Source organism: Gymnodraco acuticeps, unplaced genomic scaffold (genome assembly GCF_902827175.1).
Source record: "Gymnodraco acuticeps unplaced genomic scaffold, fGymAcu1.1, whole genome shotgun sequence".
Taxonomy (NCBI): domain Eukaryota; kingdom Metazoa; phylum Chordata; class Actinopteri; order Perciformes; family Bathydraconidae; genus Gymnodraco; species Gymnodraco acuticeps.
The window spans coordinates 2,681,135-2,705,604 of NW_022990502.1; the positions used below are offsets into that span (position 1 = coordinate 2,681,135).

The 24,470-nt window shown below is 40.2% G+C and overlaps 2 protein-coding genes across 2 annotated transcripts in view; both read left to right on the forward strand.

Moving 5' to 3' along the window:
• LOC117553032 (myotonin-protein kinase-like) overlaps positions 1 to 9,030 on the forward strand; it is a 40,092-nt gene extending 31,062 nt beyond the window's left edge. Inside the window, 9 exon segments of the mRNA XM_034226783.1 lie at positions 4,293 to 4,372; positions 4,491 to 4,588; positions 4,777 to 4,806; positions 4,809 to 4,852; positions 4,855 to 4,961; positions 6,087 to 6,184; positions 7,139 to 7,200; positions 7,442 to 7,537; positions 7,854 to 9,030. Of these exon segments, the coding sequence (XP_034082674.1) occupies positions 4,293 to 4,372; positions 4,491 to 4,588; positions 4,777 to 4,806; positions 4,809 to 4,852; positions 4,855 to 4,961; positions 6,087 to 6,184; positions 7,139 to 7,200; positions 7,442 to 7,537; positions 7,854 to 7,955 (717 nt within the window). The 3' untranslated portion in view covers positions 7,956 to 9,030.
• A 3,468-nt stretch (positions 9,031 to 12,498) lies between these two features.
• On the forward strand, positions 12,499 to 22,416 carry ei24 (EI24 autophagy associated transmembrane protein). Its single transcript, XM_034226846.1, has 11 exons — positions 12,499 to 12,654; positions 13,927 to 14,063; positions 15,197 to 15,342; positions 16,039 to 16,099; positions 16,320 to 16,386; positions 16,482 to 16,606; positions 17,773 to 17,892; positions 18,609 to 18,720; positions 18,804 to 18,915; positions 20,879 to 20,953; positions 21,039 to 22,416. The coding sequence occupies exons 2-11, from the start codon at positions 14,022 to 14,024 to the stop codon at positions 21,199 to 21,201; spliced, it is 1,023 nt and encodes a 340-aa protein (XP_034082737.1). The 5' UTR covers positions 12,499 to 12,654; positions 13,927 to 14,021; the 3' UTR covers positions 21,202 to 22,416.
• The last annotated feature ends 2,054 nt before the right edge of the window (positions 22,417 to 24,470 follow it).

Genomic DNA, 24,470 nt, shown 5'->3' on the forward strand with positions numbered 1-24,470 from the left:
TGTTTCGGAATGTGTTCAATACACTACGTTTTATTCATTATTACCATACAATACATAGATTAAGAATAAATTAAACAAATAATACAACATTGACCTAATTGAGCAGACAGATTTTTTTGTAACCCTGATCTCCTCAGGCAGGTATTTACGACCAGCAGTGATGCCTCTGAGGGTCTCAGGGTGTAAGACGGGCATAGGGTGTATACAAGTTCACAAAGATATCTTAACATACCAGCAATACAATTTAAAATGTATTGTTAAAGCAATATCATCTTATTTTCTTCTTACACCTACAGCGCACACCCTGAACAGTGTGCTTCTTGTTTACATTTTCCTCTGCACATTCTTTTGCTATTTATTTTAATTTTGCAGCACATTTGCAGCACATTTATACCATAATATATAATTTTGCTTTACATCTTTACATTATTTATTTTTCTCAAGTCATTTAATTTTGGTGAGATAACTAAAGTTTAGTTCATTTTACCCTGGCTATGGACTGATTCATTATTAGTTGTTACAAAGCATACACAAGACGGCGGGACAAACCAATATAGAAACAATTAGACAAACAAACATGAACTCGCAATAAACACCAGCGCGACAGCAAAGCTCATCCAGCTCAATTTAGTCCGAATTAAGAGGTTTCAGAGGGGGTAGGGAATTATAGAAATGGAGCACCTACTCGCGCATCCACCCTTGTACAAGTGCTAAGATCGTGCCTGAAGGACCGTCCAAAAGCGATAACTAGCTTATTCCTCTTGCGACACCCACTACTCTATTCTAGTGGCGCTATGATCCCCGACCAGGAGAACATAGACTTTTTTCCGCTACCCTTTCTCTCCAACAACAGCCCAGTTAACTGTAGTCCTACACGACCAGCCTATACACCCGCCATCGAGTTCATCACAACGATGAAACACAGTTTTGTTCTACACTTGCTTGCCACTGCCCACCCGTGATCATTTAGCCTATCATTTTATGTATGCACCCCGGACCGGCCACCAGCTGGTCCAGCAACGTAGGGAACGTTTCCAAGCAACGTAGGAAATGTTCCTCCAGCAGAGTAGAGAGCTGTGGCACATCGGATGATGCACGCACCTCGCGCTGCCCCAGCCTTGCCAGCAATGTAGAAGACGGTCACAAACAACGAGTGCTTTTAGACCATCTCGTTTTTAATTAGAGATGGCTGTGGTGTGAGTTAAAGATATAGACAAAAAGCTGTTGACCTTTCTTCCTCTCAGCTGCACGGCTCCAGCCACCCAGACACGGGGGGAATATTTACACACACACCCGCGGCTACTGCTGGAGCCGTGTTTAGAGAGGCGATGGGGGGAAATATCTCGGGCTGCTTATTTTTAACTTGCTTGTGTTGGCCGCTGAAACCCCTAGAATTCTGCGATTTGTCCAATACAAAATCTTTACATTGCTTTCATTACAGAAGCTCCACTTTCTTTAAGGCTACTCTGAACATAAGCTGTGCATGCTTGTATGGTACTTTCGTCCCAAGCAGGCATGCACAGAGGCCAATCAGCCAAATATTCATTAACCAAAAAAATGAAACACAAACCGCTCAGTTTTCACAGGGTAATTTTAGGATACCGTCAATCACAGATTCTGGTAAGGCAATGTCCAAATGTGGATTTGGAAATTACACTTACCAGTTCTGAAGATGTATTGGTATCCTGCCGACAACGCCAATTTGTAAGGGAAACTTCTACAGCAATGGAGAGTCAGGACTCAGAGAGACACAAGGAGAGTTGGAGCTTTGATGTCAAACAATGAAGTTTATTACAAGTCAACGGCCGGAGAATTCATATCACAAGTCACAGCAGCAAAAGGTTCTGACTGCACGGGTGGGTTGTCATGTCAATTCTGATCAGCCTATCTCGATAGACCTTTTAACTAGTTTACAGAGAGTTAATCAGCATATTGAGGGAGGCGTAAACATCTGTGGAGCTTAGAAAGCCAGCGTTCCCACAGCCGTAAACCCTCCCTATGCCCTGTAGGTCAAGCTGTAAAACCTAGTATCAACATACGACTGCATCAAACACATTCCTTAACGGAAGATAAGGAGCAGGGCTGATCATAATGTAAACACACAGTAAATGTTAAATATCTAGGAGTAAGGAAGAATTATTATTTGACACTTAGGAAGAGAGAAAGAAATATTCTCTAACACTGAGTACAGCCAAACTTGACAGGCTCTTCTCTGTCATTGTAGACCGCAATTCCGCAAATACCTCATTCCTTCCGTCTACTTGGATCCGAAATGCTTCTCGTTTTGTGCTGTCCTCCTGTTCAAATTAAATCGCCGCCAATCATATTTCCACGCTCGCGCCAGGGCCGGGGGAGGGGTTACAAGGCTCGCGTCTTGTGCTGCATTCACTTGCACTCGGACATTAGAGATTTTCCGATGAGCCACAACTTTTCTTTCAAAACAAAGCTGTCAACTGGGGTGGCAAGGCATTTTTCTGACGGTGGCAGCTGCCACCCCTTGCACCCCGTAGAACCGCCACCTGCTTCCCATTATGGACACAAGCAATGTTCACCCATTTATTAACCGATATGTTTTAAATGTGATAACACCAATGTGTTTCTTATCACCTAAACCTCCAGGGGTGTACACAGTTTTAATACGGGCAACTTCTAATTATGGGAAATACGAACACATCTTTTAAAAAACTACAATTCCCAGTAGAGACCTCCCATAGAACATGTTGCGAAACACAATAGCAAGCATGGTGTAGTTCTGGGGGGGGGGGGGCTGGAACCCGTTCGAGTCCAGTTTTGGATAGTCTGCCGTGGTTTCATTCCATTTCATAGAGCTGTTTGACGCTCGGTGTAACCTGGCACACTGCCACTCCAACATCCAATCACAGATGCTTTGAAGATTAATCATGGGGTTTGTCCAGCAAAGGGACTGTAGTCCCAAAACGATAGCTGAGGATTATGGGTAGTTTAGTGTCTTCAGCCATCCTAAACAGCGAAAAAAAAAACTATTTATTTCTCAGAATCGAAGGGGGAAAACACAAAAGCATTGTAACAATTTAAACCAATCAATGTTGTGTAATTAACAAGGATAAACTGATGTTTTTATTTGACGAGTACTGCAGATTACTATGCAAACTTCGAGACCGGAAATACTGTTTTCACCCCAAGCTGTTGCCTGGCAACGCAATTCTGTTGATAGTGTATTTCATATCGCATTAACACCATATCCCAACGTGCATTGCGGCTAAAACATCCAATCACCGAGCTTCAACCATAGCTGAGGATCTTGGGTAATCAGTTAAGTGGGTGTGTATCGCCTATGTCTGTTTCCGGTGACTTTATTTTGAAATTCAGTTCCTGACGGACGGCAAAAAAGCCCGATATTATAGAATTAAACAAATAAATAAAACAAGGATAACAGGTGTTTATTTAGAAAAGAATAACAAATTACATGGAAAAAAAATACAGATTTCAGTATTCTGAGGCTCTGAGCCCCCATTTATTTTCCTCACGGACGGCAAAAAAAGTCCGACATTTTACGATTTAAAATAAAAACAATAATCGTGGCTTGATATTGAGTAATAAAATGTTTTTTCTGAACCACACAGCTTCCGGTCTTCCAAGACCCGACCGGACAAAAAGACGTGGTACAGGCACGAAACATACTACCAATAGAAATATATTGCTTTAAAATCGGTCTGTGTGACACTGAAAAAAAAGGGGGAAATCTTGTTGGGTGAACACGAATCAATAGATTAAATAAATGTCGTGACTATAACATGAAATGCCGTGAGACTGGGGGTGTAAATAATAGTATACTGTATAGCTGTAGGTAAAAAGCCATGCAGGTTTACCTCAGCTAAAAAAGTCTGACCTACGCAATCATATGTGTGTATGCATGATTTCTTTTTCATTGTTTGGACATTCTGGAGTAGATTAAGTGTCAAGTGCAAGCTATTATATGTATGGGACATATTTATTCGCAGTATGTTATGTTACACTAAGCCAATGTATTTAGACAATCCCGTTTAACTTAGACAAGAATGAGGGACAGGGGATTTACTGGAAATATTTTTTTAGTAGTTGTCGTTCGACCTTACACTTGATGGGTATACAACTGAGGACCCAGGGAGAGTGCCATGTTAAATGTGAAATTTACGGATGAGCGCTTCTCAGGCACGTTGTAAACAAGTGCTTTATTAGCGAACAAATTTAGCCTTACACACGAGTCAGGACTCAGTTCAACTTTCTAACACAAACAACACCAGCTGGTTATTTGTATCTGTTGTGTCCTGCAGGAGACGCTGTCTGATGTAATGGACAGAGCTCCAATTGGGGTGCACTTGGCTTTTGTGGATACTCTTACACCGAAAACCTGGTAAACTTATTTTCATGGTTGATGCTTTGTGGCATCCAATGAGTTAAAACCGGCTTTTTAGAAAGAATCGATTCCGGAGTTACCTGATAATATTCTACAATTGCTCTCTCTTTTATAGTCAGACAGGGTGCCATCGACCGCAGTCTAGAATCATGATGCAGATTGACCACTCAAGTCTCAGGGACTGTTGAGAGCCGTTACACACCGGAGAAACTGGTGAGACATCATCCCCCTGAAGTCTTTCAGAAGGACCCTTTGTCTGTTGTCAGGTTGCACCAGTTAACCTACAGTGTATGCAGCATGATTTGACTGTACCTTTCATGATTACTATAAATTATTATGCAGCTGGTTGTCCTCATTGTGCTGGGCCTTATTTTGGTTTACCCATGGTTCGAATGCAAGAGTCAGCAAGTGGCAGCTCACAGACAATCTGCCGATGAGCTGTCTGCATTGCTGGAGATTCCACTCACATTAGAGCAAGTGTCCAAACTGCATCCACCCACACCACCACTGAGGAAAGGAGGAGGAGCATGAGGGAGGATGTGGAGGAGACCGACCAAATATCCGGACTCCATGAAGACTTGCAGAGGTATCAATTGATACTAATACCCTCATTGCCCAATCCATAGACTAAACTACTTGGAGCAGTTGAGTCCCGATTATTTTTAATCAGTACACTGAAAAAAACGAAACTTTGACAATAATTAAATGTATTATCTCAACAATATTTTTGAGATGATACACATATTTGTATTAGGTTAGTTGAAAGCAATAATGTTAAGTTTAAATAAAAAAAGATTAGGTTCATCTTAATGATATTGCTTTCCATAGTGCGTCCACTGGGTCAGGGAGGGAGGGGGTGTGATGTCAAGGTGCCTTAGATATATTTAGTGGGCACAGGTTCTCCTCAGCCTGGAAGGTTTTCCAGGTTTAATCAATTTAAGTTAATCATTCATCTGGGAGTAATGTAGACAATACCTCATCGCTGTGTTATTTTCTTCTTTTGTACCACGTGTTGGTGCCCTGGTAGTTAGATTTCTATAACTCCTTGTCATTGTATTGTCTCTTAGCACTGCTATAAGCTCTAAATCCCTGGATTTTCTGTAAGTGTAGGTCCATGCTTTAAGTTTAGCACTGACTTCTGCATTAACCCAATGTTTATAATTTGGGAATGTCCGCAGACTATTTCTGGCTACAACGTCACTCCATATTGCCAATTCAATGAGAAAGAGTGAGTGTCTGATCCAACACACCAGCACTGGATGGTTTCAGAGATCTGTTGGTCATGCTTAACTGTCAAGCAGAGCTTACTGTAGATGTGAGCTCTATTGACACATACACTGTGGACATTGGTGCCCTGGGGTAGAGAGATGAATAGGTGTAAAGTGTTTGGGCTGTAGGTCTCAGGATCAGGTATCCATCCAGGGAGAAACTCTGGAATCCTACAGCTTGAAAAATGATGTTTATGTCATATATATATATTTATTATTTTAAGCAATTACTTATTTAACTGTTTGTAAGAAAAGAATACTGTTAGAAACATTCGCAAACTAGAAAAAGTACAGGTATACAGTAGGTCAACTACATATATTTGACCCTTCAAATTAAATATCCATTGCAAAGGCAATACATCATCCCAACCCAACTTGAGAAATAAAACAACAACAATAATAACATATGATGAAACTCACAGTCTTCCTTCTTTACCCACCAGGCGGTTACAGGAGGCAGAGAGGAGATATTGTGAGCTGGAGAAAGAAATGGAGAGGTTGAAGGGGGAGATGCAGGACTGGAGAGCCCCCACAGAGACAGGCAAGGGATCAACAGCCCTGCTTCCTCTTCACACCATCATCTTCATCATCCTCTGTTCCGCTCTGTTTCACTTTATATTGTATGCAGTCATGCCATGAGACCGCAGGGACCATTAGATTTGAACACTGCAAAGAACACAGTCATGAAATTGCAATCATTATATGACAATGAATCATAGTATTACTGTAAAGCTACACATAGGGATGTTGGAACTGTTGATGTAAATTACATTAAAGGTCATGGCCATATATAGGTAGACATGTCGTTTTTGTCAAGATCAAATTTAAAAATCCGTTGCTTTCAGAATGCCAGGTATTTCAGTAACATGACCTAATCACACAGACATCAACATGACCCAAGTACTACTTTACAGTCCTGAGTCTCTTAAGAACAATATAAATGTGAGGTGGAGCGAGTTCCAAACAATATGAGCAACTCTGAATAAACACACGGCTTCACAGTGCTGGCAGCATCTGCTTATATTGGAGCGCTCAGTCAGAACATGGTGATAAATATTCACTCTAAGAATAGCCTTGGTATGCATGAACTTGGAAGCCCCTTTCCATGAGTCAATACGGTGTCATGAGCTTTTTAAAGAGGCAGCGGTGAGGGTCTTCCTGCTGCTGGGCTGATGGATAACAGTGGCATGAAAAATAACCAAAACTCCTGTTGCAAAGCCATGTGGAAAAAAAAACACATGCCTCGCTCCATGTGTGACGATAAAAAGGCTTTCTTCACTTCAGCTGCTGCTCTCTCCATCACTTCTGTCCCTCCATTAACCTGCACACAGTCGTCCTTTCATCACCACAGAGATGTACTGTTTTTTTGTTTTGTTCTTTGTGTTATTACAAATCTGGCTGGCCAGCAGTGCACCCAAAGGCTGAATGCCTGCTGCAGCAGCAGCGCCGCCACACATCATGGGCTCTGATGTTCCTCTCTCTCCTCCAATCACAGCACTGAGTCTCTGCCCAGCATCTCTTGCTCTGCCTGCCCACTGTGTGGACGCACCAAGGGATGTAAGCCTAACTTTTTTCCTCTTTCATGTTCTCTTTCTCTGCCTGACATGGAAAAACAAAACTCTTTTTAAGCAGCATGTAACCTGTTGGATTCTCTGGTGAATCTCTGCATCTGTGGCGTAAGTAAGGCTTGCAAACAGAAGGTTGTACTGTATGACATACGATGTGTACAGCTGACTAAGCACTTATCAATAGCAGAATATTTGTTTATGTTTCTATAAAGCTGCTGTCTGTTCACCAGTCTGACTTGCATGTGTTACAGAGGGAGAGAGCGCCCCCTGCCTGCCATTACCCGCTGGTGATTCCTCTCCACCGACACCTGCTCCTGTTCCACAGGGTACACAAAACACTCAGACTGCAATCTATCATTGTGTGTGGGGAGAGAAACTCCCTCTGGAGGGAACACAGGGATTGTAGCCTTTGCACACCATTTACATGCACTAAAACCTATATAACACACTAGGAGAGGAAAAAACCCAAAAGGATCGACTCTACTGTGAATTATTATCATTACTATTATGGTTTAACTTTTGGTGTTGTAAATGCAATACAGTATACATCAGCACAAGACAATATTTTAGGCCAAAATGAATCCTTTATATGAGTTCATTTCAATCAATTTGAAAGAAATAAGCTGTTCTTTTGTCCTCCAGGTTCGCCTGCCACAGGTGACGAGTGAGTCCTACCTGCTGGTGTGTGCCAAAGGGGGGGAGCTCCAAGCATGGCAGAGAACCTGTTACACTGAACTCTCCTGAACGCATTTTCAAGGTGGCATATAATGACTTCTCCTAATATAACAAGACAAAGGACTGAGGCCATGCTTTGCCGGAAACAGAAAAAGCAGGACTGCAAGGGGAGCTGCAGAGGGTGTCAGTACTGTACACAACTTTTTAAATGAAGTGTTCCAACTGATATGAGAAGAAAGGGGGCTCAGACTGCTGGTAGCTATAATGAGGAAGAAATGATGATGATGATGAAATCTTCTGACCTACCTTGCCTGCTTACCAGATGGACAGTCGTGATAGAGATGCACTGAGTTTTGAGCACAGTGAGAAAAACACTCACTTTAATGTGTGACAATGACAATCAGGTTTTGGTGATACACAGAGGGTTAGAATCTATTTTGTATCATGTATCTGCACCTTTGGGGGTTTTAGTCTTGTGTTGCACTCCTTTAGGCATGTTTTTGCTGTGCCTGTATTTATATTCAAGGGTTACTAATAATGACCCAGATATATTTGTATATTAACTTGGGCCATACCATCATAGGCTGTGAACGTGTAAAGGGTGTGCTGCATAGACACAGGCAAACATTATGGAGGATTGAGATTAATCATTTCACTATTACAATTTATCTCCCTATACAATTGTCTAAGTGGCTATTTCAAAGCCCTCCACACATTGCCAGAATTATAATTATGATTATAGTTGAACGTGTTTGAATTTGTTTGGTGTAAATTTGTAAGATTTGAGAAATAACCAGAATCAGGCTTAAAAGCCTATGATGTATAATGTGTGTTTTATTGAAGAATGTGAACTTGTCCTCAGGTGGATATGAACCCCTACATTTCCTCAAGCAATAAGGATGATATGACCTTGTTCTCTCTACATCCCCAACCTTTACAGTGATAGTGACCTTCAATTCTGCCATTAAAACCTGTTAAGTCCCAAAGCCCCCCTCGGCGGGGGCTCTTTTTTTCTTTTCACGACACTGGGCAGGTTGCCTTTTCATGGCATCTTAATATTTAAGAACCTATTAATGTGTTATACCAGATTAACGGGAATAATCTCAGCTAACTGACGATACAAACCATTTTTACCAAAACAAAACACAAGTCTCATAAGAAGCATCTAAATTACCCCTGAGCGAAAAATGCTAACGGACATTGGCACAGAACTCAAGATAAAAGATACCCTTATTACTTATCGTAGCTGCACATACAAGATATCCGATTAAAGCTGAGGTTCCACAGATTATTTAGGTATATATATCATCACTGAGTGATCCGAACTCGCGACAGGGGAAGCAAACACAGACATCACAACACGTACCTTACGTAGCTTTTACGGGAGATCGTCTCACCGTAGCTGTCAATCTGATCAAAAGACGTGTTCAATGGCATTAAAACGAGAAACAACGCGGCTGAATCGGTTAATCCATAGGTTGATAATGTTTCTGTGAAATAATATTTTTGAATATATAATCCATAATTCCATTTTTATGTAAAAATCGGAGAGTAAAAATTAGCTGCTAATGGTAGCCACCAGAGTTATCGCAGTTTACGGTTTTGGCTATGCGTCAGTCTAACACACACACATTACCAAATAAGGAGTATGTGGGAGTTCCCCTCGATTCCATTGGCTCTGACGGTTAGAAAGAGATGTCAATCAGCAAAATCGAGCAAGGGGGACCAGAGATAGGTCAAATCCACCCAAATGACCCCAGAAGTGTTTTTTTTGTGCTAAATCTCTCTAAAAAGGTCAAATTTCACTTGTTTTGCATCAATCTTGATACAGGGTACTTATTGTATGTTGTAGTTTGGATTCCTAAAGCTTTTAGTCTACCATCCCATCATTCAAGGGTGGTTTTCACCATAAGTATTATTTTTTTTGGACGGACACAATAATTTACATTTTTTTACTGTGTTCAATCTGAATTTACTTTAAAATAAAAACATCTATATTGATTCTGACACTTCTACATCCAACTCACAGGTGTAACCTTGCTTTGAGAAAAAAGATTATTAATGTACAACCCTTTTAGAAGGGAAGATATGGTCATTTGTTCTGGGAATGTCATTTTCGAGCCTGAGACCTGAAAAACAGGCTCGGGGCTTAACAGGTTAAAAGTTGTATTGAAAACAAAACATGAACTCAAATTTGAAACATTGATGTTCTTACACTTGCATTCAAAAAGGTTGTATTTACACTGAAAAATGAATGGCACTGAAACAATTAAATACTGTCTTTAAACATTATTGTATGTTTTATAATTAATTATGTAAGCATTCTGATATCCAATATTTTTGTATAAGCCCTGGGAGAGGATGTTAGGATAGGATCACCATTTTTGAAAGTAGTAAAAGAAAAGGAAAAAGGAGGTGGGATACAGATACCCCCATGATATTAATTCAATTTCTGGTGTTTATTTCTTACAGTCATAGAAACCTCCTTAAGTTTATTATTGAGCAAAAATGTGTTAACGTTTCACCAAATATGTTTCCATGAAGTGAATTAACAACAGGAAGTTTAACCGGTTACACATATCACATGACTTCTTCTTCTGTAGTTTTACCTATAGACTGTATTGGGTAAAGCAGTGATGGAAGAAGTACTCAGATGTTTTACTTGAGTAAAAATAGCAATACTATAAAAAATATTCTGTTACAAGTAAAAGTACTGATTTCAAAATCGTACTCAGGAAGAACTACAAAAGTATTGGCATCAAAATATAATTCAGGTACCAAAAGTAAATGTTATGCGTAATGGCCCATTTCAGAATTGAATATTTTATATAACTGGGTTGTGATTATTGATGTGCTAGTGTGTTTGTCAGCTAATGTTAAGTGCTTTATTTAAAGCTGCTGGATATGTTTGTCTCTTTTAACCTATATTGACACAGGGAGAAAATGACTTCTTTATTAATTAATAATGGCCATATAGTCAAGCACCTCAGAATATAGTGCATTTTGTGTTTTAGACACGGATAAATCAGATGTTAAATGCTGCAGAGTTTTACCTGTGTTCATTTTTAGAAAAGTGTGCAACGACCACACTGCTGTATCATGTTCATGTTCATCTTGACTATAATGTGATTTACATCCTTTTTTTAGCCCTGTGTGACCCTCAATGTCAGTGCTCCCCACACACTGCCCTTTATTTTTATAAGAATATAAAACATTTCCTTTAGTGAAGGTAAATAAAGAGTGTTAGAGATGTAGGCTGTTTCGTTATTTGAAACATTCTCCTTGTCCTCTGCTATTATAGAAGACACCTTTCTCTATAACACAAATACACTGTTAGTGTAGTAGTCAAACACACTCAGCTAAACACCGCCATCTAGCGGGCAAGATAAATCATTACATCTTCAGAAAGAGGGACATATTCTTTCGGAGTTTAAAGGTCCCATACTATGGAGGACGGAACATGACTTAAGTATAAATAAATAAATGTATGAAGAAATACAGGAATAAATAAATAAATACGTAAATTAATAAATAAATACAGGAATAAATAAATACAGGAATAAATAAATGACGAAATAAATACAGAAATAAATAAATGTTGAAATGAATACACAAATAAATAAATAAAAGAATAAATGCATACATAAATGCATAAATAAATATGGAAATAAATACATCAATGTATAAATAAATAAATAAAAGTCGAAAATAAAACAGAACACACGTTATTATATATCTTTCATTTATTTCTACATTTACGCAACATACATTTATTTATTTATGTATTTATGTGTCCGTATGCTAATGAGGTGGGCGGTCCTAACCTCAGTCTGAAGCAGGATTGGTTACAGGAGTGTGTGATCATTTCTGGCAGAGGGCTCTACTACTAACGCCTGGATAACCGCGGCTGATTCGAATGCAGGAGCTTTACTGTTTAGCCCTTATCTTTATACATCCATGGTTATCCACAGGTTGTAAGGTTTATTTATGGATATTGATTTAAGAGCCATTGGAGATCATTTACGATCATTAGCGGACCATTTAGAGAACGGAGAACCAAAAGATTATGTCCAGTTTCGTGTGGAACGATGTATAGAGGACTTGGCTCAGCTCGACATGATGTGACTTGCCACAAATCTATTGCTTCTGCCTGGCTCCAACAATTGGCGAATCCTGCTTCAGACTGAGGTTAGGACCGCCCACCTCATTAGCATACGGACACATAAATACATAAATAAATAAATGTATGTCGCGTAAATGTAGAAATAAATGAAAGATATATAATAATAACGTGTGTTCTGTTTTATTTTCGACATTTATTTATTTATACATTGATGTATTTATTTCCATATTTATTTATGCATTTATTCTTTTATTTATTTATTTGTGTATTCATTTCAACATTTATTTATTTCTGTATTTATTTCGTCATTTATTTATTCCTGTATTTATTTATTTATTTACGTATTTATTTATTTATTCCTGTATTTATGTACGTAATTTATTTATTCCTGTATTTCTTCATACATTTATTTATTTATACTTAAGTCATGTTCCGTCCTCCATAATTCCCTTCATCTGGCTTCATCCTTCAGTAAGGAGGACTACACTTCCCATGGTCCTTCAGAAGTCGGAGCTTGCGCAATATGTTTTGCAAATTTGCACGGCCCTGGCTGCTGGCAGTGAATGTTTAGTGTTGTTGTTTTCACATTAAGGGGGAAGAGAAAGAATACCCGAAGTTAATAATACCGCAGGCTGGTCGCATGAGGTAAGGAATACGCCGCGGTTAGGGAGTTGTCTTGGAAAAAAACACACAGTTACATTAGTTGTTAAGCGTTAACAGTAACTGTTAGCTAGCAACACAGACAGGGGAGCTAGCAGAGCACTAAACCAAACGAACGTCAATTAATATGATACAAGGGGCATCATGCTCACCAGACTAGCTACATGACAAAGGGTTTCATTAATAAAAAAAACGTGATAGCTTTGGAGCAAACCAGAGACAGCCAGCTAACCCTGACTGCCTGCTATCACCCATGAGCTAGCGTTAACCCACGAAGCCATTGCTAACGTTAACTTACACACAGTCATGTTACCGAAAGACGCTGTCTGAATTAACGGTTGAATTTAACCGTGTTACAGACGTGTGTTATTGACCAACACCAAGTATGTTTGAGAAGTAATTTAAGGGACTTTTCTGATTATAATGCATAAATCAAAAGACAGAAGTTAACAAGATATTGATGTTAGCTATGCTTTCTTCATTTAAATAATAACATCAATTATTAAACCTGTAGGCCCTATGTAGTGGGAAACTAGTTTGTATCCTGTTTGTCTCTTTTTAATTTATATTTAATATTAAAGGGCCACAAAAACTATTCTTAGTATTAAAACAACGTAAAGTTATAATGTTCAGAACAAAGAACACGCTTTTATTAAAACTAGGGCTGGGGGATATGACAATCAAATATCACCATATAATTAATCAAATACCTTGATATCGATATTGTATACATTTCACAAAACATTTCATCTTACACACTTACTTTTCTGTCATCAGTTATGTGGATATATATAATGGCTCAAGCAAGGCAAGTAATACAACCAAAAGGTTAACAATAAGGTCTTATATCACTGTTTATCATTGACAAGAATGTTTTTGTGTATTCATCTAATACTTTCCTTTGAAGTAAATTAAAAGCTATGTAATAATGGAAAGTTAAAATGTAATGTCTACACATGGAAAAACTGAAAATAAGAAATGCAAGGTTGCTATTGCTAAAAAGACAGGTGATGATTAGTTGCATGAATGCTAAATCCTGCTAATGCTGTTGGATAAAGTTGACCTTGGTCGGAAAACTAAGTAAACAAAGCTGCCTTTATATAATATTAAAAACAAATGCACTATGTTCATGATCTAGAAACTGTATTAACAAGCATATCAAAGTGAGTCTTCTGGTGGTTAGATCTACATTTTTTAAAGGTTATTGTACATTCCTAAAAAAGTTCCAACCGCTAACTCTTGTCCTGGATGTTGCAGGTTACTGGGTGAGCTCGTCCCTGCCATGAGAGCTGACCACCAAGTCACCAGCCCCCCCTCCTTCTGCAGTTGATGGATCTGCAGCTGGTCCAGAGATGACAGACAGCGTCAGGGCCTTCCTCCGCAATGTTGCGACGGTCAGAAGACACACACACACACACACACACACACACACACACACACACACACACACACACACACACACACACTGTACATAAGCCATGAAACAAAGCACAAGGGTTTAATTTATTTACAAGGATACAGATGCATGAAAAATAATGTATTCACTTACAAATTTAATGTAAAAAGATGATCAAAATGGATGTTTTTGGTTTAAAAGTGGTGTTCGAAACATTTAAGTCAAGAAAACATGTGGTGCACATCCAGAACTGGAGAGCAGCACCATAAATGCAACCTTTGCATGTTTTAATATCCATTTATACAATAACTGCTACCTTAATAAAGACTAAAGTGTCACATACATTGTCTACAAAAAGGGTCAGACATATCCTGTGAACATGCAGAGATAGTCGTACGCTTTTCGCCAGGGACTTGTTTTTCCCCTTGAACTTTATCATTGTGTACAATCAGCTTTAAAGTCAATATGTCCCAAAGAGTCCAAAGGTAATGTTTATTTTTTAAATAATTAAAGATATATATTTTATTATCATTAATCATGTCTCAGACCTTCCTATAAAACCCCAAAAGGTTCAATATAATTAAATTGCGTATAAGAATAAATAAGAAATAGTTAAATAATATAAAAATTATATTAGAACTCAACTCACAATTATGACATTTCTTATTTGTATCACTGTATTTTTGATATGCACATTAAACTGCAGTAATGTTGACTAGAGCAACCAGAGACTCTGAATAATCCAGTTTACATTAGCTGCTTCTGTTAAAACGTTATCTTAGTCTTAATTTGTTTAATTAATAACAGGAGACTTCAGTGTTGGAGCAGCAGCCTCTTGGGTTTTTCAACTTTTGTATCAGATTTAGCCTGAGCCTAAAAGAGCTTCAGTTACTTCTTCTGCCCTTCAAACTGGCAGAAGAAACAAAGTGTTGTTTTAGCACCTTTTGAACCATCAAGTCTTAAATATTGTTATGGGATGTGTCCTCAAAAACCATTATCAATGTCATTCTTGTGTTTAACAGGCACTAATTGAGGTATAGCAAAGCTCCATTACGGCTATTTTTCCAGTTATAAACAAATACCGTGTAACACCACTGTGACTGTGTATTCTTTTTCCATCTGGTTCTCTAGGGGATCAAGGACTCCATATTGGGGATTGGAACAATCTCCAAGCTGGATGCCCGCATCCAGCAGAAAAGAGAGGAGCAGCGGAGGAGAAGGGCCAGTGGGGCCCTGGCACAGAGACGGGCCCAGAGCGAGGAGCGCAAACCCGACAAGTAAGACATATAAAAGCTGCACATTTTGGTTGCCATGCTATTGATTTTCTTACTAAGCCAGATTGACATATGCTCGTGGATGTTTTATTGTGCCTGGATATGTCATTGTTGTTTATAGGATTTATTACGATACCATACGATAATACTTAAATGAATTAGCCGCTCTTAAATTCTAAATAGCTGGATGTTGGGAGTTGCAACGTGACATGCACTTTTCCCACAACCTCCAGCGGTCAATAAGCCATACCTTAAGCCATCACACGGTTAGTTTTTCTGGTGCTCTTAGCAAAAACACATAAAGATGAAAAATGTAAAGTAGAGTAGAAAGTATGATTTTATAAAGGTTTAAGAGTTTATATAGCAGCAGAGAAAAAAAAGATGAAGAGGTAGGAGAAATATTCTCCAAATGCTACTTTTTTTTTAATGATGGTTTGACAATTTATTCAACAGAGATCTTAATTTCATAACAAAGCTTATTCAAAAGTATACCATGTTTATTGACACGTGTTATTGTAGCACAAATGCATCTAAGCAGCTCTAATCTGTTACCATACATACCTTTGAGTAAAGAACCAAAAGCCTTCAGTGTGCTAACAGAAATCCATGTGTCTGTCTGCTTCTGGTTAAGTAAGGAACATTTTTTAAATGAAACAAATATTCATACAATATTTGACATTGTTTTACTCTCTTGTTCAGTGACCCCAAAGTAGCCAGCAGGATCTTCCAGTGCTGTGCCTGGAATGGAGGAGTGTTCTGGGTAAGATATGTTTACCTGCTGTTACAGCACAGCCTCGTCACACACCACTGAATATTTCAAAGGTGAAACAAGTTGTTCCACGTGAGACATATAACATTAGTATTTGAATTTAATGTCATTTTTTAAGGCTGATGTAAACATGAAAATACTTTGTTTTAGTACCTCTTGAAGAGGAACCATGAGTTGGAGAGTAACTATAGTATGTGTTGTCTCTCTCCAGCTCAGTCTGTTTCTCTTCTACCGGGTGTTTATCCCCCTGCTGCAGGCTCTCACAGCAAAAATCATTGGTATGTAAGTACACAGCGTTTATGTTTGTATGTAACTCTAGGGCAAGTTCTCTTATGTGAGGAACCAGTTAGTCAACAAGCTGTTTTTGCTACAGGTGACCCCTCCCTCCATGGAAGTGTGTGGTCCTGGTTAGAGTTCTTCCTGACCTCCGTCTTCAGCGCACTCTGGGTTCTCCCTCTGTTCGTCCTCAGCAAGATAGTCAACGCCATCTGGTTCCAGGTCAGGCTCTGCTCTGCTAGGCTGTAGTCATGTGATGGCTGAGCATGAGGCACTTCAAAACCAATGTATCGATTCCATTACACAGTCTGGCAGTCAATATCCACGAAGTTGCATCCCTAGTAAGAGTCTTAAATGGCTGCCCAAGGTACCATAATATATCATATGTTATAGAGCTGTGCAGGAATGAGTCCTAAAGCTGGATATGAGTTAGCTTTTTACCAATTCCAGTTCCCTCAAATCGGAATCTTTTAGTTTTTTGAACGTGTTTTTGGTTAGATCCCTGATCTGTGGTTAACACAAGCTTAAGAGATTTTCACTTTTTGGTCCACGACAAAAACGTGTCAGTAAATACACCTCAGGTTAATGTCTGAAGCTTCTACGTGTCATAAACACAGCGGATTTTTTAAACTTGTGTTTACCACAGATCTTATTTATTCCAATTCTATAGTTCAATGGAACAATCCCTTTGCTTTTTTTTTATCGATGAGCCCTTTGCGAAGCTAACTTCCAGGTCAGCCAACAAGAAAATGTGTCATCACTGCGCCACTCTATTGTCAGGGTTATACATGTTTTTTGGAATAGAGTTGGTGTTAAATATAGCTGACTTCAAATAAGCTGGGAATTATAAAGCCAGCCCTGCTTGTCCTATACTTGTTAAGCAAGTCCATTCATAATATGCAATTTGTCAAACTGATCCTTTATCAAAAAACACCAACGAGGTCAATATATTGAGGCTATAAACTTTTATTGAGAAGTGAGTTAAGCACAAGTCACCATTAAACTGTACTCCTGTGACGCCGCTGCCACACAACAGCTGCTTGAAATCTGCTGAGTCACCTGAAGATTTTTGTTATGACACATCATCAGGCTCACAACAGCATACACAAAAGCCTTTGAATAAACCGCAAATTCTGACTAGTTGCTTGAAGCATGTTGTCATAAAACTCTTAAGGACTTTTGTTAGTCCTTTTTAAATGGAAATAATTGTATTAAATACATATTAAAATATTGTTTTTGAAATAATCTCATTGCACATTAGATGACTTGTCGCTCCTCTAATGTCATATTGTCATCACAAAGCAATAGCAATTGAAATCTGAATATGACTGTGTTCCTATGCTTTGTTGACACAGATCTAGATATGAATGTGCTCCTCTCTGTTGCAGGATATAGCTGACCTAGCATTTGAAGTGTCTGGCTGTAAAGCGCAGCCGTTCCCCAGCGTCAGCAAGATCATTGCAGACATGCTCTTTAACCTCCTTCTCCAGGCACTCTTCCTCATTCAGGTACATTTGTGTAGACTGACACCTTGATATCCTTAAAAGAATGTCCCTGGCTCTCTGTATGTCAGTGCTGCTAAATCCCACTGTAGAGCATTATGCCAGAACATCAGTGTCTAATGCTCTTCAGTCACAGGACGTTTGAGTGGAGCATTCGCAGGAAAGCTGCTTCTGTGTTCTGTCACTGTAGGCCAAGATTCACCAAATGTTGGCTCAGTTTGCAAATGCTAGCAGTTTTCAGACAAAATCACAAAGTAATGCCGTTCATGACCGAGAGTTATCCAGCATGTCGGCCAAACAATATATTCCTACACTCTCGATTCCGAGAGTTATATCATTAGGAAAAAGCTATATACCTTCATACTTATCGAGTTGATTTCATTTTGACGTATTGAAGGACTTTTTTGCACAACAACTTGATCAACATTCATTTCTCTGGTTACATTTGTTCATAATATTACACAATACAAAGACCTACACTACAAAAAAATAGACACCAACACAAAAAAAGTGATCTTTATTATAACATGTATGACGCTATTGTGGACCATTCTCAAACCAACTCATCACGAGTACTGCTTAATCAATCAGCTTTTCAAACCGTCATAAAATATCAGCATGATCAATCATTTTGAACAATTATCACAAGGATCTAAATCTCTTCTCACTAAGATAAAGCTAATGAGATGAACATGTTCACATTCTCTGATGTGATCCTGCAGGGTGTGATTGTTAGCCTCTTCCCGATCGATGCCATTGGACAGATGGTGAGCCTCCTCCACATGTCTCTGCTCTACTCCCTGTACTGCTTTGAGTATCGCTGGTTCAACCATGGTGAGACGCTCACATTACATCCTACACCCAAATGATCCTGACTGAATGGAGAACTCAAACCTTACTGAGGCTGTTTGTTGAAGGTGTTGAGATGCACCAACGGCTGTCCAACATTGAGAGGAACTGGCCCTATTACTTCGGCTTTGGTTTGCCCATGGCTCTGCTGACAGCCCTGCCCTCCTCCTACATCATCAGGTAACACTCCTGATTAATCAGGAAAACACATGAATTGATATTAAAAAATAATCATTAGTGCCTGTGAAGCTGACCGTTGAGCGGCCCAGACCAAGCAAGGAGGCAGAGGCAGAGAATTCAAATATAACCCGGTGTGGGCATTTATTCATCGCTGTGGTACAGAATACACAGCCTCAATATTGCTGCCCAGGTGAACACAGTCACCAGCCACAAGGATCTCACCAGCCACAAGGATCTCACCCACACTAGCCTTCACCAAACAGGAAACACAGAGCCTAAATACACACCCACTAATCAGCAATTAGACACAGGTGAGGGGGAGCAATTAGACACAGGTGAGGGGGGAGCAATTAGACACAGGTGAGGGGGGAGCAATTAGACACAGGTGAGGGGGAGCAATTAGACACAGGTGAGGGGGGAGCAATTAGACACAGGTGAGGGGGGGAGCAATTAGACACAGGTGAGGGGGGAGCAATTAGACACAGGTGAGGGGGAGCAATTAGACACAGGTGAGGGGGGAGCAATTAGACACAGGTGAGGGGGGAGCAATTAGACACAGGTGAGGGGGGAGCAATTAGACACAGGTGAGGGGGGGGGAAGCAATTAGACACAGTGAGGGGGGAGCAATTAGACACAGGTGAGGGGGGGAGCAATTATACACTGGTAGGGGGGAGCAATAGACACAGTGAGGGGGGAGCAATTAGACACAGGTGAGGGGGGAGCAATTAGACACAGGTGAGGGGGGAGCAATTAGACACAGGTGAGGGGGGAGCAATTAGACACAGGTGAGGGGGGGAGCAATTAGACACAGGTGCGGGGGGAGCAATTAGACACAGGTGAGGGGGGAAGCAATTAGACACAGGTGAGGGGGGGAGCAATTAGACAACAGGTGAGGGGGGAGCAATTAGCAATTAGACACAGGTGAGGGGGGAGCAATTAGACACAGGTGAGGGGGGAGCAATTAGACACAGGTGAGGGGGGAGCAATTAGACACAGGTGAGGGGGGAGCAATTAGACACAGGTGAGGGGGGAGCAATTAGACACAGGTGAGGGGGGAGCAATTAGACACAGGTGAGGGGGAGCAATTAGACACAGGTGAGGGGGAGCAATTAGACACAGGTAAGGGGGGAGCAATTAGACACAGGTGAGGGGGAGCAATTAGACACAGGTGAGGGGGAGCAATTAGACACAGGGAAGGGGGGGAGCAATTAGACACAGGTGAGGGGGAGCAATTAGACCAGGTGGGGGGGGGAGGAGACAACACAGGGCACCAGGTGAACATAATCAGGAGGGGGAACACTTTTCAAAATAAAAGACATGTGCAATATACAAGGCCCGAAGCCGTTAGTCCACACGTCACTGTGCCATGTTTTAATCAAAGTGCATGTGTTATTAGGTTAATTCTGTAGCTGACCAACAGATTGACTTCTTTTAGTCTGGTCATTCCAAAATACGTTTTTTTACAGAATTTGCCCTCTATGAATATTTTGATAGCACTAGAAGTTACTTTCAAATTGAATTTCTTCGAATGCTTTTTTCAAATTAGTTTGTTCTTAGGATTCCATCTTTATCTATGTTTTTTTTTTTGTGGTTACATTGAACTTTCTCATTTGTAGTTCTGCTGTATGTTTTCGGACTTGTGTCTTTAAAGCACTTTGTTAACCTTTTTTGGAAAATGCTATATAAATTAAGATTCATATTATTATGCTAATCAATCTCACTGACTATTCTATGCCCATTATCACTAAGATTAACCAATCACACCTTTTTATTTGTATTCCTCAATAATGTTCCACACACACAAAAGCAAAAACAACAACAAAAATGTACATGACAACAATCCACTAGTAAATAATAGTCAAAAACACAAAGATATTTTTGCTTGAAAAATCCCCTCATGTTTTCTGAAGGCTAGGTTTCCCTTCCTGTATTCACTGTTTTTGGTTCTCTCTTTTCCACCTAGTGGCTGCTTGTTCTCCATCCTCTTCCCTCTCTTCATCATCAGCGCTAACGAGGCCAAGACACCAACAAAGCAGTAGTGAGTGTAACTTAAAACACATTTTCTAAAACGATATGTTTCTGTAATGCCCAATCCACTGATCACATTGATGTTTTCCACACAGCCACTTCCAGCTGCGTCTCTTCTCCCTGGTGGTGCTGATCAGCAACAAACTGTTCCACAAGACGGTGCACCTGCAGTCCGCCCTGCCGCCCTCCACCTCCTCTGAGAAGCTGGCATCGCCCCACACCTCCCCCACCCGCCACAGATCCCTCCCCCCACAATGATGAAGGAGATAGGAAAGCGGTTGATGAAAGTCGTGAAAAAGTGATTCTTCCACAGGGATTTCCTTAAGAGAAGATGATATGTGGTGTAGGATAAAGGGTTTACATGTTTTGGATTCATTGGTTCTTTATTTGCACCAAACACATTTTAAGAGTGACACAAAAATCGACTGCTGCGTGCCTCACACTCAACATTAGATACTCGGCTCTTTTCTTTTGTGAATTTCTTTTATTGTTTTTCTTTGTAAAATGTGCCATTTAAGTCACTCTCCTTAAAAATACATGACAGCACAAGAAATTATGTAGTTATAATCTGTTTAAGCAAACATGTGACGGAAGGACATTTTGGATTGAAGGGCCTTGTTTGCGTTCAGAAGCAAAGCACAGCCTCGCTGTACGTACAGTACATGTGTTCTTGATGTTGCAAGTCACATTCCTTCCTCACAGATAGAATGTTTTTTTGCACATGGATATGTTTTTTCTCTTCAAGCTGTTCCAGAAATAACCCTATCCAGTTAAAGAGGGAGGCTTGTATATTGTATCAGAGCTTTGTTTTTAGTAGAATATACAAAATCAGTTGAAGAGCTTCTATAAAGAAGGGTTGGTGACCTTGGTAACGGAAACCAAATAACAAAGCCACTCTTTTTGAGTGTTGACTAAAAGTTAGCCTGGTGTCTCATCCCAAATTGAATCTCACTCCACTGAGATTTACATTTTGCAAATCACAAAAGGACACCAGTTAAGGAAAAGCTGCCGTAGCGTTTGTCACTCGTTTGAATTGAGTAAGTGATAGGTGAGATGACGCTGCCAAACTGTTGCATTTGTGTTTTCTTTATTTCACATCAACCACTACAATGCTAAGCTCTGTAATGAAAGAAGGAGTCACATAGTCTTTATTCAACATCTGGGTGATCGGCCTTGACCCGCTTGCTCTAGTTATCCCCTAGACTGAGAGCTGAAGCAAATATAGCTGGACCCAACAGATCATCGGCTGTTCAATTTCTGTGTGATATCCCAAATGTTCAACCAGAGGCCCACCACCATGCAGATACCCTGTCACCAAGCTTTCTGTCACTCATGGCCACGGGGAGGGCCAGGATTTTGAACTGATGTGCAATTATTGTAAGAAGAGCATAGTGTTTGTGCAGACTGATGTATGTGTGTGAGGTTTTGTAAAAGTAATACGTCTAATTTCAATAAAATTGGCAGTATTCAATATTTTGATAACTGTGTTCAGTGTTTTGCTACAATGGTGAGGACTAGACAGGACATGAGCGATATTGGAGAATTTGGGAAGACCTCATAGAGATGGTGGACATACTGAAAAGCTATTAAAAATGCAGACTTTTCAAACTGCAAAGGAGAGTCGATGGTGGATGTGGTATGCTGTTTTACATTTTTTATTACCCCTTCATAAAGTTTTATCTCTTGGACATGTCTGGCTCCTTCTCATCGTCTGTGCTTGCTGGGGCAACACAGGACTGGTGCGGGGGGGGGGGGGGGGGGGCTGTGGGTCAGTAGGTATCTGACCCACAGCCCCCTCCCCCTTGGACATAATGCACAAGTTTATGTTTTCCCATGCTCCTTAAGGACCGGGAACATGGTGCGCAGTAAGCCCCGGGCAGGGCTGGAAGACTCTCCCCGGAGCCTTCCTCACTATTTTTGTCATGCACACTCTTCGCGAGGTAAGCGTGTCTGAGTGTGCTCTACCAGCCAAGTAAACTGCGGTCCCGTCTTCCCTATGGCGTTATATGTGTGCCTCTATGAGCACGCAATGAAACATGTTGGGCATAGAAAATGCGATTGAGCGAGCACTTGAACATTTTTGAGCACAGAGAAATATATTTTCTCTCATAAAACTCCTGCTCCGTGCGCAAGCAGACCGCTGCACGCGCTCTCTCGACCTCTCCACCCTTGATTGATTGATTGAAAAGTTTATTAACAGCTTGTATATTGGGTACAGTACGGTACAGCTCAAAACATACAATTGTTAAGGGGATGCAGACCAGAGAAAGACTTTCGTCTTGTTTACATCAGGGTCCCCCATTTCCAATTAATCATATCATTTAAGACATATTTGACATACAGATGGCTTATTTACAATTTACATACAGGTGTTTTTTTACATACAGATTGCTTATTTACAATTTTCATTTTAGATTTCGTTCTAATACATCCTAACCGGACATTTAAGACATACCAAGTCTACAGATATACAGTTAGTAACAGAGTCTAAAATGCGAGTATATACATAGATGGGGGGGGGGGGGGAAGCTGTCCATTGAACGACAGGTTGAGATTTGTACCATTACCGGGGCCAGTTTTGCAATGCTCTCCCCCGAAGGTGCTCTTTAAGAGAGGTTTTGAAGGTAAGTATAGTTTTTACTTTCCTTTACAGTTGTGGGAAGAGCGTTCCACCTTGATGTGGCATAATTGCGAAACGTGTATTCCCCCTTTTTTGTGCCAAATCTGGGTTTCACATGATTTGTGGAGCTCCCTCTGGTGTTATGATCATGGTATTCCTTGACCTTTGGGAAGAATTTTGACATGTACATGGGTACCATAGAGGTGTAGTGGATCTTGTAGACCAGGCCCATTGCAAGTAGCTGTACTCTGTCGTCTACTCTAAGCCATCCTAGGTTGTCAAAGTGGGCAGAGGTGAGGTGGGTTCTAGATGAAAGGTCAAGCAGTAGTCTGACCAGTTTATTTGCGATGTTTGAAGTTTTATTTTTAGCGCCTTGGAGGTGCTATGGTACCATGACGTGCAAGCATAGTCATAGTACCCTTGAATGAGTGCTCCTGCCAGAGTTTTCAGGGTGTTTTTGTTTACCAGAGAGGAGATCCTGTGCACGCTCAAGTTGTCACAGCGTTACAAATGTGCCACAAAACCAACCAATCGGAGAACTCGAGAAGGTCAATTCTGCTGGTCGTCTCCAGAGCCATATAATAGAAGAGTTATGACAACGGAAGTCCAAAAACGGTTATCGTCACGTGGTTCATGTAGAAGAGGATCGTTCCCCGGAAGTTCATGGCGGGCAATGTGAATGCATTGATAACAGGAGATAGAACTGCGATTTTTGGTAATTATTAGTGAATAAAGGTTTTGATTTGCAATATTTATACAACAAATCGATATGTGTATGTATTTACATCAATATGTTTTAAAAAATAAAATAGAATTTGCTAATATTAAGTGATAATATTAGGATTAGTGTGAACTAGTTTACATGTTAGGCTAACAGTGCCTTGGTTAAAGAGCCTGTTGCTGTTTA

Excerpts from the sequence above, each read along its gene's own strand:
- ei24 (XM_034226846.1), top strand. The coding sequence starts at position 14,022 with ATGACAGACAGCGTCAGGGCCTTCCTCCGCAATGTTGCGACG. Across the intron at positions 14,064-15,196 it reads TCCTCCGCAATGTTGCGACG|GGGATCAAGGACTCCATATT; the intron begins GTCAGAAGACAC and ends CTGGTTCTCTAG. Across the intron at positions 16,100-16,319 it reads GGAATGGAGGAGTGTTCTGG|CTCAGTCTGTTTCTCTTCTA; the intron begins GTAAGATATGTT and ends GTCTCTCTCCAG.